We start from the raw sequence: 18,449 nt of genomic DNA on the forward strand, positions 1-18,449 counted from the left end.
TCATGGACTGTATGGCCCTTTTGTGTCTTTATCATAATAAAATCTTTGTCCCTTTTGTGTGCACAGTGTTTGGAAAAGGTAAGGAGAATTTCAATTTAACTTATATTATTCAGTAAACTTTACAGCATAATCCTTGAGCATGTAAATAAAACATACCACTCAGAGCTTAAACATGTGGTTATTAGTCACTGAGTAAACATTGAAGTTAAGTAACCAATATGACTAATTAGAACAAGATTAAAATGGCTGCCATTTGTATCGACTACTTGATCATTGTGTTTGAGGGCACACGTTTACTGTTACTACATCATGGCCGTACAAAGTGCACGACACATTTTAAAAGTAATTTCATAGAAGTTTTAAATGTCTTATGCTTTCTGTGTCTTCCTTTTGGAATAAAAATATTTCTATAACAAAGATTCCTCCTCCCTTGATATTATTACTATAATAATCTCTTAATTGAATAATTTAATTGAAAACTTCCTAACACTTTGATAGATTTTTGTATTCTAAAAGACTCTCCTAAAACAGTAATGTCTACTTGACATTTAAAACATGAAGCCCAAGCCCTGGCTGGTTGGCTCAGTGGATAGAGTCTGAATAAGTAAGGAGACTATTGCAGAAAGACAATGTTGGTTCAGTGTATTGAGCATCAGCCCTGCATAAGGACATACCAGGTTCAATTCCCAGTCAGGGCACACAGGAGAAGTGGCCATCTGCTTTTCTCCCCCTCTTTCTCCCCCTTCTCTGTCTCTTCCCCTCCCACAGCCAGTGGCTCTATTGATTTGAAGATCGGTCCAGACACTGAGGATAGCTCGGCTGGTTTGAGCATCAGCCCCAGATGGCGGTTGCTGGCTGGATCCCAGCTGGGGCTCATGCGGGAGTCTGTCTCACTATCTCCCCTCCTCTCACTTAAAAAAATTAAATAAAAACATAAAATAAAATACAGAGCCCAAGAAATAAAGAAATCAAAATCTATTCTTTTTTTTTTTTTTTGATATCTGGTAAGTCAGAGAAACATAGTATGTTAAAATTACTTCAATGTCAAGCCCCTAAACTATAGGTCAATGCTTTAGTTGAGTCAATGTTTGTTCTTGCACAGTTGCAAAAATAGGGAAAGGCTTCTATATGGAATAAATTTTTCTGGGTATTTGGGAAAGTTTCTAAATAATCACCAGCTTACTGCATAGTTTGCTGATTTCAGCACCCAGAATGGAACAGAGAAAGCAGTGGCTGTTAGTGTGAATTTATTGTAACTTGAAAAGATTCTTATTGAAAAGGTTTTTATACCTGTAAATATTTCAATATTTAATGTTTGAATAAATGCTTTACAGAATAACAGAATTCAGCATTCTAGGTCACTCAATAACAAGTTTAGAAATATTCTTAACATGTATTTTATGGGTTTAAATCTTCTAAGTGATAAAAAGTTGACTGAATATGTATATGAAGTTCATAAGAGCTTTTTGTTTGGCAACTAATTATTCTGTTCTCCATATTATCACCTCTGTTTAACAATTCTTACTTTTTTTCTTTCTTGTGACTTTTTTTGCACTGATATTGTCAGTAAGCTCACTGTGGAGACTGTGTGTCCTACTTCAGAGACTAACAATGTTTTTTTGGAAAGGATGCCAATATTCAACAAATGCCAAAATGAGTAATTTTCTCAAAAGAACATACAAATGTAAAGAAAACTAAAACGTGGGCTAGTAGATGCAAAGTTGATAGGAAAATAGATATATTTCCGAATACAATTGAAAGAATTCACTAAAATTGTACATCATTCTATAATCATTTCATTCTTTGCTTTTTCTAGTTATAATCATTGTGTATGTGTACTTATGCATAACTATATAGGTGTGTACCTAACATAGCAACTATATAGCTGACAAAAGATACTGCCATGTTTGGTATATAATATAATTTAAAGATACTGCTTTTCTGAATGCTTCTATTTAAAGTAGTAACACATAATGTTATCTTCTCCTTTAGTATTCTATAATATTCTCACAGCAGTTATCACAGTCAGTAGTTCAATATTTGTAGTACTGTAATGCCTCCCTCACTAGACTATAAGCTCAATGAAGACAAAGCTGTGTGTTTTGGTTATCATTTTATCCTCAAAGTCTATTTATTTGTTTATTTATTTGTATTTTTCCGAAGTGAGAAGCAGGGGCAACAGACAGACAGACTGACTCCCATATGCGCCCAACCAGGATCCACCTGGCATGCCTACTATGGAGTGATGCTCTGCCCATCTGGGATGTTGCTTTGCTGCAACTGGAGCCATTCTAGTGCCTGAGGTGGAGGCCATGGAGCCATCATCAGCGCCAGGGCCAACTTTGCTCCAGTGGAGTCTTGGCTGCGGAAGGGGAAGAGAGAGATAGAGAGAAAGGAGAGGGGGAAGGGTGAGAAAGCATATGGGCACTTCTCCTGTGTGCCCTGGCTAAAAATCGAACCCGGGACTTCCACATGCTGGGCTGACCACTGAACCAACTGGCCAGGGCCTCATGTCTATTTATAATAAGTGCTTGCTCTAGACTGAATGTTTGTCTCCCCTCCCATCCACAGCAGATTCATATGTTGAAACCTGATCCCCAATGTGATGATATTTGAAGGTGAATCCTTTGGGAGATGGTTAAGTCATTGGGATAGAACCTTCATAAATAAGGTTTATGTTCTAATAAAAGAGATGTGATAAAGGACCCTTGTAGTCCTCAGTGATTTCAGGACGCAGAGAAAGGATGGCCCTCTATGAACTAGCCAGCTCTCACCAGATACTGAATTTACCAGCACCAATATTTTGGACTTCCCAGCCTCCAGAGCTGTGAGGAATAAATTTCTGTTGTTTATAAGCTACCCAGTCAATGATATTTTGTTATAGTAGCCTGAATATATATATATATATATATATATATATATATACACACACACACACACACACACACGTTTGTGTGTGTGTGTGTGTACAGTACAAATATTTTTACAAATGTATATATATATGCATATATATTCATTTTGTCTCTTTTCAACTCATTTATTATATTTATATAGTAATATTTTTAGTTTGAACAAATGACAAGCCTGTGTTCAATGTAATATAGGTTCTGATCAGGTTCTCCTGATCGTATTTGAAAGAGATTTTTTTTTGTGTGTGACAGAGATAGAGAGAAGGACAGATAGGGACAGACAGGCAGGAAGAGAGAGAGAGATGAGAAGTATCAATTCTTCATTGTGGCTCTTTACTCTCCTTAGTTGTTCATTGATTGTTTTCTCATATATGCCTTGACCAGGGGCTATAGCAGAGGGAGTGACCCCTTGCTCAAGCCAGCAACCTTGGGCTCAAGCCAGCGACCTTGGGCTTCAAGCCAGTGACCTTGGGCTCAAGCCAGCGACCATGTAGTCATGTCTATGATCTCATGCTCAAGCCAGAGACCTCACGCTTAAGATGGTCAGCCTGTGCTCAATCCAGCAACCTTGGGGTTTTGAACCTGGGTCATCTGTGTCCCAGTCCAATGCTCTATCCACTGTGCTACTGCTTGGTCAATTTGGAAGACATTTTAGAATCGGTCATCTAATACTTCCAATGTTGCTAATTTTTATAATTTCATGATGAAATTCTTTGATTCTTTATAGCTAATAATTTCTAGATAGAATTATTAACACTGTACATATTTATCTAAATTCAATTTGAAAAACATACTTGATATTTTTGGATTTTGCTTTGTAGCTGCAAATAGCATATTTTGTCTTAAAAAGATAAAATGAATTAATTTAACTTTTCATAGTAGACTCATAGAATCCAAATGAATTATAAGTAAAAGAGAGAAAATTAAGCTAGAGTAACACTTATCTACCTCCCACTAAACTTTTGCTCAGTGGTCATACATCATTAAATCCACTCCACGTCTTCTGATCCACTTTGCACCCACAGATTCCGACTCTGCAGACATTACGGAAGCAACAGGATAGCACTGCAGTGACCAAATGTGAATGGAATACTCTTCAAAGCTGCACGCACACATCAGGAAGGTTGCTGCATCCTGCCTCTCGTGGACTCTTGTGCACTGTAGGATGTTTGTGCAGTGTGGGAGCCATGCATGTGCCAGACACAACTTATAATCCTCTTCTTCATCTGCTGCCTCTCATTCTACAAACTAAAAATAATTCCCTGAGATTTGGGAAGACTGACTGAAAAGATCAGGGTTCAAGGGAAGGGAAGAGTGTAGTAATCAGGGAAAATTTATTAAAAGGATGAGAAATGAGCCTATATTTAAAGAAGGGGAGGAAATTATCCAAGAGAAACTCTTCCTCACTAGCTATGCAACTTGAGACAAGAAACATAAAATCTCTAGGTCTTGATTTCTTTATTTGTATAATGGGATATTGACCTAGATGTTCTATACTAAAGTTCTTTAAGTTCTGAAATTCTGTCAATTGTGCTTTAGCTTTCATCAACATTAGAATGAAAGCAGTCATCTAGTTAATTATGCCTATGGAGTGTGTCATCGTGTTGCTAAAAGCCATGGATTCCACCAGAGTTAAGAAATGCTCATAATGATAGTGATAATTTGAACATATCCCATTATACTCATTTATTTAGTCAACAAACATACACACATTAAACACCTTCTTTGTGTCAGGCACTACTATATAGCTGTGGGGCTACAAAGCTAACAGTCTGATGAGGAAAGGGTGTTATTTTAACAAAAAGTGACACGTGCTAAGCTAGGACAGAGGAGTTGTTTGAGTCACACAGGAAGGAAGAAAAAACCCACTGAGTAGGGAGTGTCCACTTCTGCTAGGGGTTCTAGATGTACACTATTTTTTCTACCTGTAGTGATAAAATTCTCTCAATTATTTCTTTAAAAAATATATTATTTTACTTTTTGAGAAAGTCACAGTAAATTTCACTTATTAAATAGAAGAGTACAATTTCCTTGTTATTAATTTTTTTAATTTAAAAGAATAACAGTTTATTTGTGTTTACCTAGTAAATTAATATTAAAGAAAAATAATTTAAATTTGGAAAGCTTCTGATTTTATAGGAAAAGTAAAAGGATTGAATAATGTTTAATACTATCAAGAAAATTTTAAATGTGAAACTAATGAGGACAAAAAAGGCACAATATAAAATGTTTATTTCATTAGAACAAAAGTTCTGTTAAATTTGAAAAGCACGAGCTTTTCACCAGTCTTTGTGCTTCCTTTTCCATGAGTGAGCAAGTGACACACATGACGATAATAACTGTCATCTACCAGGAACTCACTATGTGCCAGGCTCAGTAATAAGCACCATAGTCAAATATTATCTAATTTAATTTTTACAAAGTTCTATGGAATTAACTGTGGTTATGTCCAGTTTTATAGATGAGGGAATTGAGACTTGAAGAGATTATCTAATGTCTAAAGACAGTAAATGATATTAGGAAAGAACTCTTGAACTTGTCATCAGAAGAGCTGTACTTGTACACCAGGGGCAGAAAGCATCAGCTCTCTGACCTGAATAAAGTCAAGCAGTTATGTATTTTGTACACATATATCTATTACTATTTTGCTTTTTACACTGCACAAGGGGCAAATGCTCATATAATTTCTTTGCTGTCTATGTAAGTGTTTTCTTAAAAACTATGTTTAAAAAAAAGTATATTCGTTATCTATGAACTTCTACTGGTAATTAAAAGTTTACACAAAATATTTTTGGACCTAATCCAAATATTTTTTGAAAATATGCTTTGGTGTGATTTAGCACTCCATATAAAATTCTTCCTAATGGTCTCAAGTTTCAAAGGATTTAGAAGTTGTGTGACTAGGCATATCATGTAATATATTAGTTGAGAGTGTTATAGAGACAGTATTAACAACAGCCATCTCTTCCTGTAGCTATATTTGAAGAAATTACTATCCCTTACCTGTGGACAGTATATGACATATAAACTAATATCTCAGTTGCACAGTTTTAGCAGACTCCATCGACAAGTGAAACTTGCTGCCTTGTGAAACCAAATTGCTTCAATAACAAAGTAATGAAAAGAAATGAATGAGTACAAGAGCATTTTTATCTAAGGCTGTGTCTTTCTTTATGGGAAGCTGGGAGAGTTTCCTTTTTCATAACCAGAAAAATGCTTTTACTAGAAAAAGTTTGCACAGAGATCTACACTTGCATCTCACTTTAAAAATTAAAAAATAAAAAGCCATATTAGCTTTAGCCAGTAGCTTAGATAGTTAGATCTAGATACATTAAGGTTGCGGGTTTGATCCCTGGTCAGGGCACATACAAGAATCAACCAATGAATGCATAAATGAGTGGAATAACAAATCCATGTTTCTCTCTCTCTCCCTCCCTTCCTTTCTTTCTAAGATCAATAAATAAAAAATTACAAAAATTAAAATTAAAAAACCGTAAAAAGCCAGAATAAATGTTTTTGTGTGCATATAGCTATAGACATATATAACAAAATTGAGAGGAAGACTTCAGAAAGATAATTGGGTAACTCTTATGCACGTGACTCAAGAACACACTCTCAAAGTGTTGAGCATATTTATCAAGGCAGCGAAAGAGTCTTTGAGAATAAAGTGCATAATGCCCTGGTGTTATTTAGGCCTGGGAACTTAAGAGTCCAAACATAGAAACCTAATGAAAAAATAGGAGACAGAAGAGGTGTTTTTGCAGTAACATAAATTTTGAACAATTTTTATCACTGACAAAAGCTCATGCTGCTTATCAGTACAATTCAGAAATTTGAGTCAGATTTACTAACTTAATTATCAGACTGCAAAATCTTATAAAATTTTATGAGGTTTTCAACTCCTTTAAATTCCTTCTGGGCCATGTTAGATAAATAAAAGTTTAAGTATAAGCAAATAATCCAGAAGTTAAAGTAAATATGCAGGTTATCCGCTTTAATGATTATCTGCTACACCGTACAGTTTATGTTTGCATTGTAGAAGACAACCCAAACTGTCAGTCCACTCAGGAGTGTTCTCTGAAGGACTGAAGTATATGGATGTTTGACCTAAGTGCTAGCCTAAGGGAAAAAGAAAACTTTATTAGATGAAAAGTGACAAGGACAAGTATTTGGAGCAATTTGAATTTAAATCAAGACTTATGAATATAGCATCATAATTCTGATCACATTTCAGTATTAACTTTCACAGAAAAATGTAGTTTTATTACTTGAAAGCTATGAGCAACTTTCTAAGAATATGAATTTACAATTAAAATGAACTGTCATTATTTTTTTTAAAAATAGAAAGTATATGCCAATAATCTGGATAATTTTGATGCCTCGTGTCAGAAATTCCTTTGCACTAAATTCCAGCAGAGTATATGGGAATGGGAGGGCTGAAGCCACAGAACTTCTCCTTGATGACAAAAGTTAAATCTGACTTCAAGGCTCCCAAAGAGTAATTCAAAAAATAGTAATACATTCCCAAAAGAATATGTTCATACTCTGGGTATAATTTAGGCTGAATGGTTTGTACATAGTTCATAATATACTAGGTATCTAAAGTACTTTGAAATCACAGCTATAGTTTACTTAACATCAGCTTTAAAACTATCATTGTTAATAATGACTAGGTATGACCCTTTGGCTGAATTGAATTCTGTGACTAGATGTTAATGTGATGTTATTTCTGATCAGAAATCTCTAGTTCAAATATAGCATTTGGGAAACAGCTTTGATTCTTCTACTGTATACATTAAAAAAAGAGCTGAGTCAGCAGCTTGCATGGTAAAATTTATGATTATATAATTCCTGTTCACGGTCAACAGTGAAGAATATGAAGCTGTTAGAAGCAAAAAGCACTGAAAGAGATATGTCTAAAGCAGCTAGCTATTGTCAAATTCACAATTCTAGTTGGGTAGTCATAATACTCACAGAAAAATACTTCTTGCCAGACTTCACACTATCATTTGACCTTCACAAGTCATACTTTTCAACAGTGGATGCAGTTTCCTGAGACTGCACTTTTGACCTTGAAGATATAACTTGATATTTTTTATCTCTTAGCAAACTTATAATGTTTCTGGTCCCCAAACTGAGTTCACCTAAAATTGCTATCATCATATGTGTAAACTGTTAAATTCTGTAATTCTTCTTTTAATTATTCAGCATACAAGGTAAAGAGAGAAGCTACAGCTGTTTTAGAACTATCTTTTACTTATTGCATCAGTCTCTTAGCTTTCATAACGCATGGTGTCCCTCATCTGAAGCTGGGACTGAGGAAATAGCTGCATTGTACTGCAGCCCCAAATCTTGCTAAAGCTCTCAGGTTCAGAATTCAGCTGAGCTGAAAAGAAATATGCAGAGGCAATGTATTGGTCTATTGGAACTAAATATTTACCAAAAGAGATCATCATGGGGTAAGTTACTTTTCCCTGAACCTTATAGCTTCTCTGACTTTCATTTTCCCATTGATTTTCTGAGTGATTATTCTCACAGCATGACCTTATATCCCAAGTTTTATTCCCTAGTTCCCTCCTTTTGCTTTGAATTTAAATAAACTTTATGCCCTCTGTTCTATTTAAATGATAGTAACTCTGCTAAAAAGCTTTGAACAACTGCATCAACTCCTTCTGGTCGGACATTCATAAGCCATTCCACTTTAATTGTCCCCAATTCTTAACTCTACTGTAATGCTATAGCAGTAAAAAACCAGGCAGCATGTTCACCAATTAGCAGAAAGGAAAAGAAAAGTCAATGCAGCAGACCTAAAATAAAGAAACACTAACCAAGCATCTTATCTCTAAGTAACTTGAAATTCACTTGCCTTTCATGAAAGAATTTGTGTTTTCTTACCTTGGATGTGAATAACTCTGCCATGATCTAGAGTATAGTCGTCTGAAGGATGATCAGCCCAGCAGATTGAAATCAGCACCAGAAGAAGTAGGCTCTTCATCTTTATAGCCCAAAGAATCTTCTTCACTGTGAGAGCATCACATACAAAGAGGCTTGTCAGATTGGGAACCTTTGCAGTGTTGCACTGCACAACTTGTTACCGCTTTATCATCATAGAATGGGTCTGTAAAAATATTTAACCCAATCTGGTCAGAAAGTTTCTGTAGCTGTCTTTAAGAGCTGGAGACTGCAGCTTTGAACAAGTCCAGGTTCCCTTGTGTAGCCAGAGTCCAAATAGTGTTTAACTCTATCTTTGCAGAATTGTAAAATATAAGACAGTATAGTTTTGGTAATAGAGTTATAGCAAAGTTACAAAGACATATGGCAAGGATATAATAGACTTTTAAAAAATTGTTTAAATGTCTGAGTTTGAACTATAAGTTAATAAAACAATATTTTCATATATCTATATATGAATATTTATCAGCTGGTCTAATTAGGAACTGAATATTAAACCAGGGCAAACAGAGAATATTTACATAAAACTTGACATTATCATTCATTTTCCATGTGGCTTCCTAAGCAGGTTAGATTTGCTTGTTCTAAATGAAAAAGAGGACAAAAAAAGCCCGATTAAGCAGAAGCAGCACGTTGTTACCAATTGACTTACCATCTTAAACACTGAATAGCTGAAAATTATGCACAAACAAAATTAGAGTTGTGCATGCTCCTACTGCAGTTATCCTGATTGATTTTTCATTCATTTCTATCTAAAATGCTGATGCAGCAACTTCGAGTGCCAGGTAGGGTCTCTGCAGTCAGCAGAGGCACAGCTGCAGGGAACATCCCTGCCAGCCTTGCAGGGCAAATTAGGCAAATGAAGAGCTGAAACGAACAGCCAGGAGCTCTGGTCCTAAGTGAAAGAGGCAGAGCCATCACTTGGCTTTCCTTCATTGCATGGCCGATTGATAAAAGAGGGTGTAGCCTACTCCCCCCAAACTTTGTCATTAGAAGGATGAAAAAGTCACTCCAAGTGATACAAACCTTATGACGTTTGCAATTTCTGCCTGGCAAGAATCTCAGTGTGGCTGCTCTGTTGTAATGTGGAAGCAGAGGCAAATATTAATAAGGGCTTTTTTTTTTTTTTTCTCTCGTGCACACAGCAGCCTTCACAATGCTTGGCTATTTTTGAAACTGAAATTATACAGTACTGTACTGGCTTCTCACACTAATTTGTTTTTCCAGGAAAGCCTGACTCTCTGGAATACTTATTAAAGAGCCCTGAGTCTGTTCCTGGAGGTGCTGGCAGGCCAGCCTCCACTCCAGGGCCTAATAATGTATTATTTGCAGAAGTTCCCCAAGTGGCGTGGGACCACAACACCTCTCCCCTCTAAAAACTGGCATTGTTGTGATGCCTAAGGCTTCAGTTTTCCATGTTTGTTTTAACCCTTTTTCTTTTCTTCATTATGCCACCGAGAGAAGATGGTGGATGAGTAAATTGAGAAACTCACTTTTCTGGGAAACAAAGTGTCACCTTCAAAATTCTACCTTATTTACTCATTATATTTTCAGAAGTTCACTACTGGCTTGTTCCACTGAGGATTTTTTGAGATGGTTATTTTTTTTTACTCTACTGACTTTTGTCTCTGGAATACTATAAACAAATATTATCTGTTTCAGCCAGAACATGCTTTGGGTGAACAAATATAATAAAGATGACCTTAACATACATATACTTATACACGAACATAAAATAATGGGCAAACTAAATAATCTCTAATTCCATACCAAAGTATTAAAGATTATAGCACTAAGGCAGGGGTCGGGAACCTATGGGTTGCGAGCCAGATGTGGCTCTTTTGATGGCTGCACCTGGCTTGCAGACAAATCTTTAATAAAAAAAATAATAACATTTAAAAATATAAAACATTCTCATGTATTACAATCCATTTATTTCCTACCGCTCATGTTCATGGTTGCAGGTGGCTGGAGCTGATCACAGCTGTCCTTTGGGACAATGCCAAATTTTTATTGGATAATGCATAATATACACAGGTCGTTGTATGGATCTCATGGAATTACATTTTAAAATATGTAGCGTTCATGACTCTCTCAGCCAGAAAGGTTCCCGACTCCTGCACTAAGGGCTTACTTCAGTGGGTTAAGACATTAACAGTCCAAGGACCCATTTAAATATGCAATCGTGGAGGATATAAATAATAATAATAATAATAATAATAGTTACTCCTTTTCATTGAATGTCCACTATTTGCCAAGTATTATCTATGCTAAGCATTGTGCATACAATGGCTCATGCAGTCCTTGTAATATATTGTAAGACAAATATTTCCTTTTTTCCTTTAAGAGAAAGGAGGGACATAAAGACAGACCCCTGCATTTGCCCCGACCTGGATCTATCCAGCAACTCCCATCTGGAGCCAATGCTAGAATCAACCAAACTATCCTCAGCACCTGGGCCAATTCTAGAACCAATCAAGACACTGAATGAAGGAGGGGAAGAGGGAGAGATGGGAGCGAGGGTTGGGGAGGGGGAGAGAAGCAGATGGTCACTTCTCATGTGTGCCCTGACTGGGGATAGAACCCAAGAGGTTTGCATGCCGGGCCAGTGCTCTATCCACTAAGCCAATGTGCCAGGGCAAAGATTTTCATTTTTCCAGTTTCTTGCTGAAAGTCATATATCTAGTAAGTGGCCAAGTTTGTATTTGCTTTCAAGCAAAAACAGCACCTACTTTGAGTTGTGCTAATTTTTCCAAAGAAGAAACTAAATTTGCTATTTGTTGTGTTGCCTCGTAAAATTTAGGCTCTGTAACTTGAACCTATATGATCTTAAAACTTTGAGTTGTGTTATAAGTGAATGTAAGCTTTTGTTTTTCAAAACTGACATATATGAAGTCAGATGGCACTTTGGCATGATTTTGCCCTGCCTTGTTTATGACACCAGCTTGGTGCCTTTAAACTTCCTTGGTGGTTCCTGTGTGTGCACATATATGTGCATTCACACACACATCATCTTTAATTTTTAAAAAGCTGAGGTTAAGGCCTGGCCAAGTATCTCAGTTGGTTGGAATATAGTCCAGGGTCACAGGGTTGCAGTTTTGATCCCTGGTCAGGGCACATACAAGAATCAACCAATAAATGCATAAATAAGTGGAACAACAAATTGATGTCTCTCCCTTCTGTCTTTCTAAAACCAATCAATAAAAAATATATGTATATTTTTTAAAAAGCTGAGGCTATTCCACATCTTCAGTGATATGGTGGTTAGAATAGAAGCATATATTAGTGAACACTTTCAAGCCCCCACTGCTATTAGTATATTCTAGTCAGCAGAGACTGGAAATGATCTTTGCCACCCTGGCAGCATAACAACTGCCTCATCAGAAATTATGAAGCCAGAAAAGTGAACTTCAAAGACCCAATCTTCAGGTCTTTCAGCAAAGTACAACATGAGGCACCACACACTACACAGAGGCTATTGAGAACAAGGGTCAATGGTCTGTGCACTAGTTCTCAGTGAAAAATGAAGGCTATTGTGCCAACGGTCTGTGCACTAGTTCTCAGTGAAAAATGATGGTGAATTCTGCCTACTTGCATTTGTAACAATGTCATCACTGAATATCTAGGTATTCTAGGAAAATGTTTTTAGTTTTTATATGAGTAAAATTGAGGAAATTCAGGGAAATTTTATACTATCAGCCTTGAATCAACATTCTTATTTTGCCAGCAACTCACACCTTCACATCTCCTTTGCTGGTCCAGCATGCCTTGCGGCAATGACACTGCAGCCAGCTTCACAACGAGTTCACACAGAATGTCTGCATTCATAGTCAAAGACCTGTGGTAGGACTGTAATTTTACAGTTCTGCTTTGTGATCATTGAACCACTGTTTGGAAGCAAGATACTTTGGTCAATGTAAAAGTCTAATAGTCTGATAGGTAGAAATAAGGATATAATAATACAAATAGTCTAATATCAAGGTGACCCATTGCTATTTCCTTAAACACCTACTATTTAACACTACAGTGCTAGGTAATGGATAAATTAATCTAAGTGGGAGGTATGTATAATTTTTTTCTGTGCCTACAGAGCAAACACCTTGTATTTCCTGAGCCACTGTGACATGTTAGGCCCTGTACTTAAAGCTACACCCATTCAATTGTTATTTCTCAGGACAACTCACTTGAAGTAAGCATGTTAGTTTATACCTATTACAGTTCTGGAAACATCAGAGTGGTGAAGTCCCCAGCATGGAAAGGGAGGAGCTTGGTGGGCAGTGTTCCCCAGAGCCTGCATTCTCCACCCCATTTGTCCATTTGTTGGTGTCCTGTGTACCCCGAGGACTGCCATCAGCTTCCCTAGCTAGCTCCCACGACTCTTTCAAGGCTTCACTCACACAGGCTGGAATGCCTGCCCCCATCCCTCTCTCACAGGCTTGTGGATGTGTGACAACGATCATAGTCCTGTTGCACTAGACATCTGGGAGTCCTAGCCTGAATGCTTTCCTCACTGCACACCTACCCTCAGCTCTTTCCTGTGTGAAGAGAGAAGAATAAATGGAAAATGGACCTGGGAGAACCAGTTACAAGGACTGAAGGAGCCAAAATCGAAGGCAGTTTTGCTCTGTTTAAAGATTACATGTGTTATTATATGGAGGATGGTGAGGAGCTACTTTTTTCTCCATGGAGGGTATAATGACATAAACCTGTTCCAACTTAGCACTTGAAATTTAGTTTAAAAATTATGAAAATCAGCCCTGGCCAGTTTGCTCAGTGGTAGAGTGTCGGCCCAGCATGTGGAAGTCCCAGGTTCGATTCCCGGACAGGGCACACAGGAGAAGCACCTATCTGCTTCTCCATTCCCACCTCCTTTCTCTCTGTCTCTCTCTTTTCCTCCTGCAGCCAAGGCTCCATTAGAGCAAAGTTGGCCGTAGAGCTGAGAATGGCTCCATGGCCTCTGCCTCAGGCGCTAGAATGGTTCCAAATGCAATGGAGCAACACCCCAGATGGGCAGAGCATCACTCCCTGGTGGGCATGCCCAGTGGATCCTGGCCAGGCACAAGCAGAAGTCTATCTGCCTCCCTACTTCTCACTTCAGAAAAAAAAAATATGGAAATAAATTCAAAGCTTTCTTGAAACTGAATGAGCAAAAAAAACCCCACAGAATCTCAATCCAAAGAATCTCATTTGACAGAATTATTTTAAAATACACTGAGTCTTCTCCTTGATATCTTTTATTCTGATCTATTTACAGGCAGAAGAGTGTCCATGATCAGTGTTTCCTAAAAGCTGGTTAGTGATGCAGTGATATGGAAAAGAAAGGGGGGACTGCAGAAAAGTTAAGGTAACTCAGTTTTAAAAATTGTTTTTTTCTGAAATCAATTTTTTTGACATTTTGCTGTTAAAAAACCTTTATTTCATAGTATTATAAATTTCAGACTTTTCAAATTGTAGATTATTTTATCCTTATTTTTCCTTTCATAACAATCTTATGCTGGGTCATCAATTGTTTTGTTGTTGGTTGACTTTGTTTTCTGTTTTGATTCTACAGGTATGTAAAATCCAGAGCCACTGACCCAAATGATGGGTCAAGACCTCAGACTAAGGATGCATCGGAATAGTTTAGTGTGAGCAGGGACAACTGGATCTTTACTTAAGCCCCAGGGTTTACTGCACACAATGGAGAAGAATGTAGAACTACTTGCAATATATTCAATGTTCAAGAGAGAAGTCCTGATTGAAAATAATAACTTTGTTCAACTAGACAACAATAACTCCCCTCGGGGAGTAAGTCTGTAAAAACATCAAGTGAACATAGCATTCTCCCTGTCGTCTTGCATTGTTCTATGACAGCCCAACGACTGAAGCAGCTCAGAGCATCTCTGATGCTCTGAATAGCTGCTCAGCCATAGCCTTCATGGAGACCTCCCCATCTGGCCCTGGCCCATCTCTTGCTTCCTTGCCCTTGGCAAGATCCTTTGGCAACCTGAGAAGCTGCAAAAAGTCTTAGGTCAGGAAGAAGAAAACATGAGTTCTAACCCAGGTCTAATATCCACTATGTCAGATCTCAGTTTTTTCACCTACAAAATAATAATAAATTCTCTCCAGGGTAAAAAAGGTTTTTGAAAAAGTATAAAACCCAGAAAAACTATTGTTCTTGAGCTGGAATAAGCCACCTCAAACTTTATTAATTTTTATGGATAAATAAGAAAAATAGCAACCTAGAAATACCTTCATCTCAGAACCAGGGGAGTTTTAAAAGTTCACTGTTTGAAATGAGTGCAGGACTCAAAACAAAGTACAGGTCCTGGAGCAGCAGTACAAGCAGCACCAGGAAACTTGTTAAAAAAAAAAAAGCAAAATTGTTGAGCCCCACTTCAGGTCTCCTGAAGCAGCAGCTGGCTGGAGACTGGCCCTCAGGGTTCACAAGCCCCGCCCTTCCTCCAGCTATCTGACAAGCTCAAATTTGAGAACTTCTGGTCCAAGCCTTAAGATGACCAGATGTGGTTGCAGACAGTGAGTGAGAGTTTCCTCCAAGCGCCCCGGAAGTGGGCGCCCGCTTGTGTTACCGGATAGAGTGGCAGAGCCAGAGGTCTTCGAGTGGGCGGAAAGCCCGCCTGATTATGCTAGCAGCTCTGACTGACTGAGCCTTACCCAGAGCCCTGTGCTGAGTGGAAATAGAGTGGGGAGTTGCCAGCAATTTGAGCCTCTTACTATCCAGGCAGAGGCAGCAGCAACCCCATACCTGGACTATCAGGCTACTAATTGAGGAAGGAAAGACTAGGAGAAAGGCTCCAGGAACACGGACTCTCTCACTGTCGGAGCCTATAAATGCTAATGAGCCTCGACTCCCAACGAGAATAAAGCACAATACATGACATTGCCATAGAGACTTATCAACTGCACACCTCTACCTGAGCGTGCCAAAGGGGCAGAACCCGGGGTACAGAGTCACCGACCAGGAAGAGGGAGAGAAAAGAAAAAGCAAGAAGATAACCTCTCAAAATCAAGAATAATCTGCAGACTTTATAACCTATCCCATTTTATTATATTTGTTCGTTTGTTTCTCTTATCTTCATTCCTGATACTTTTTTTTCCTCCTCCAATTTGGCCGATTAACTCTACCGGTCTTACTCTCTCCTCTCCCTGAACTACACTACCCATAAGTGTTACATCTCCCTTTATCATTTCTCTTCTCTTCCTTTCTCTCTATGAGGGTTGCACTCCAAAACCCTTAACTCTCTCTCTCTCTCTCTCCTTTCTTTTTTCTTCTTTTAGTGGTTCCCTCTTTTTTTCTCTCTCTCTCTTTCTTTTCTCCCTCTATATTAGTTTCTTCCTTTCTCCTTTACATCTCCTCTCATTCAAACCTCAATAACAAACAAATTATCTTATCTGGGACTCAAACCTATGTTTGTGGCATTTTGGGGGGTTTTTTACTTCACCTTTTTAACGCACTAGCAGTGCTCCCATCCCTGGCTCTCCATATTATCTAGTTCTTGTTCCACTAAATACAATAGTAAGTTTTTAATTTGTCCCCCCATTTTTCCATTTTCCTCTTATTCCTCTCATCATAACTCTTAGAAAACCAACACCTAAAAGCAAATCATTTTATTCTTGACCCAAATTTTTTCCTTATTTGCTTTTTGTGGGTCCATACGCTCTTTTTTTTTCTTTTTTCTTTTTTTTTCTTTTTTTTTTTTTTTTCTTTCTCTCTTTTTTGCCCCTTTATTACTTTTCCCCAATTCAGGCCCTCCATCACAGGCATTGTTTGTTATAACTCACAGTCCACCACAAGATTTTCTCAAGAAAGAGGGGAGAGGAGAGGAGAGGAAAAAAAGAGGGGGGGAATAATTTCCTTTTTTAAAAAAAATTTTATTTTATTTTATTTTTCTTTATTTCATTATTAATTTTTTTTAAAAAAACAACTCATTTTGATTTGTTATTTTTTTATTTTTTTTAACTTTTTATTCTTTATTAAATCTCATTAATACTATCAACAAAACCACCCTCAGATGCCATTAAGGAAGAGAAAATCGAATATTATGGATACAAAAGAAAGAGAGGTAACACAGCTAGATGAGGAAAAATCTATGGAGAAAAAATTTAATATATTGGAAACCTTGGAGCTAAATGACAGAGAATTCAAGATAGAAATCCTAAAAATCCTCCGAGATATACAAGAAAACACAGAAAGGCAATATAGGGAGCTCAGAAAACAACTCCATGAACACAAAGAATATATGTCCAAGGAAATTGAAACTATAAAAACAAATCAAACAGAGATGAAAAACTCAATTCACGAGCTGAAAAACGAAGTAACAAGCTTAGCTAATAGAACAGGTCAGATAGAAGAGAGGATTAGTGAAATAGAAGACAAGCAACTTGAGGCACAACAGAGAGAAGAAGAAAGAGACTCAAAAATTAAAAAAAATGAGATAGCCCTACAAGAATTATCTGACTCCATCAAAAAGAATAACATAAGAATAATAGGTATATCAGAGGGAGAAGAGAGAGAAAATGGAATGGAGAACATACTTAAACAAATAATTGATGAGAACTTCCCAAGCCTGTGGAAAGAACTAAAGCCTCAAGTTCAAGAAGCAAACAGAACTCCAAGTTTTCTTAACCCCAACAAACCTACTCCAAGGCATATCATAATGAAATTGACACAAACCAACAGCAAAGAAAAAATTCTCAAGGCAGCCAGGGAAAAGAAGAATACAACATATAAAGGAAGGCCCATTAGATTATCATCAGATTTCTCAGCAGAAACTCTACAAGCTAGAAGAGAGTGGACCCCAATATTTAAAGTCCTGAAAGAGAGGAACTTTCAGCCACGAATACTATACCCATCAAAGCTATCCTTCAAATATGAAGGAGAAATAAAAACATTCACAGATACAGAAAAGATGAGGGAATTTATCATCAGAAAACCCCCACTCCAGGAATCACTAAAGGGGGTTCTCCAATCAGATAAAAAGAACAAAAAAAAACAGAGCCACAAGTAAAAGCTCCAAGAAGAACACAATAAAACCAAATTTAAACTGTGACAACAACAAAAAGAAAGAGGGGGAGAAGACGGAGATTAACAGTAGCAAAGGACGATGGAGTGCAAAAGTACTCACAAAATAGTTCGCTACAATGAACAGGGTAGGGACCCTTTTCATTACTCAAAGGTAACCACCATTGAAAAAACCACCACAGAAGCACATGAGATAAAAAAGATAGCAACAGAGGAAAGATGTATGGAATACAACCAAATAAAAACAAAAGATAGAAAAACAAAAGAGAAGGCTCAAACAAGACACGAAACTAACAGAAAGCAAGATATAAAATGGCAATAGGGAACTCACAAGTATCAATAATTACACTAAATGTAAATGGATTAAACTCACCAATAAAAAGGCACAGAGTAGCAGAATGGATTAAAAAAGAAAATCCAACTGTATGCTGCCTACAGGAAACTCATCTAAGTAACAAGGATAAAAACAAATTCAAAGTGAAAGGCTGGAAAACAATACTCCAAGCAAATAACATCCAAAAAAAAGCAGGTGTAGCAATACTCATATCGGATAATGCTGACTACAA

General features: G+C 37.3%; 1 protein-coding gene across 1 annotated transcript in view; it reads right to left on the minus strand.

Annotated features, from left to right (window-relative positions):
* Positions 1-18,449, minus strand: part of HAPLN1 (hyaluronan and proteoglycan link protein 1) — an 84,820-nt gene that overhangs the window by 24,350 nt on the left and 42,021 nt on the right. Inside the window, exon 2 of the mRNA XM_066277753.1 lies at positions 8,805-8,930. Within this exon, the coding sequence (XP_066133850.1) occupies positions 8,805-8,904 (100 nt within the window). The 5' untranslated portion in view covers positions 8,905-8,930. The remainder of the gene's footprint in view (positions 1-8,804; positions 8,931-18,449) is intronic.

This window comes from Saccopteryx bilineata, chromosome 4 (assembly GCF_036850765.1).
Source record: "Saccopteryx bilineata isolate mSacBil1 chromosome 4, mSacBil1_pri_phased_curated, whole genome shotgun sequence".
NCBI classification, from domain to species: domain Eukaryota; kingdom Metazoa; phylum Chordata; class Mammalia; order Chiroptera; family Emballonuridae; genus Saccopteryx; species Saccopteryx bilineata.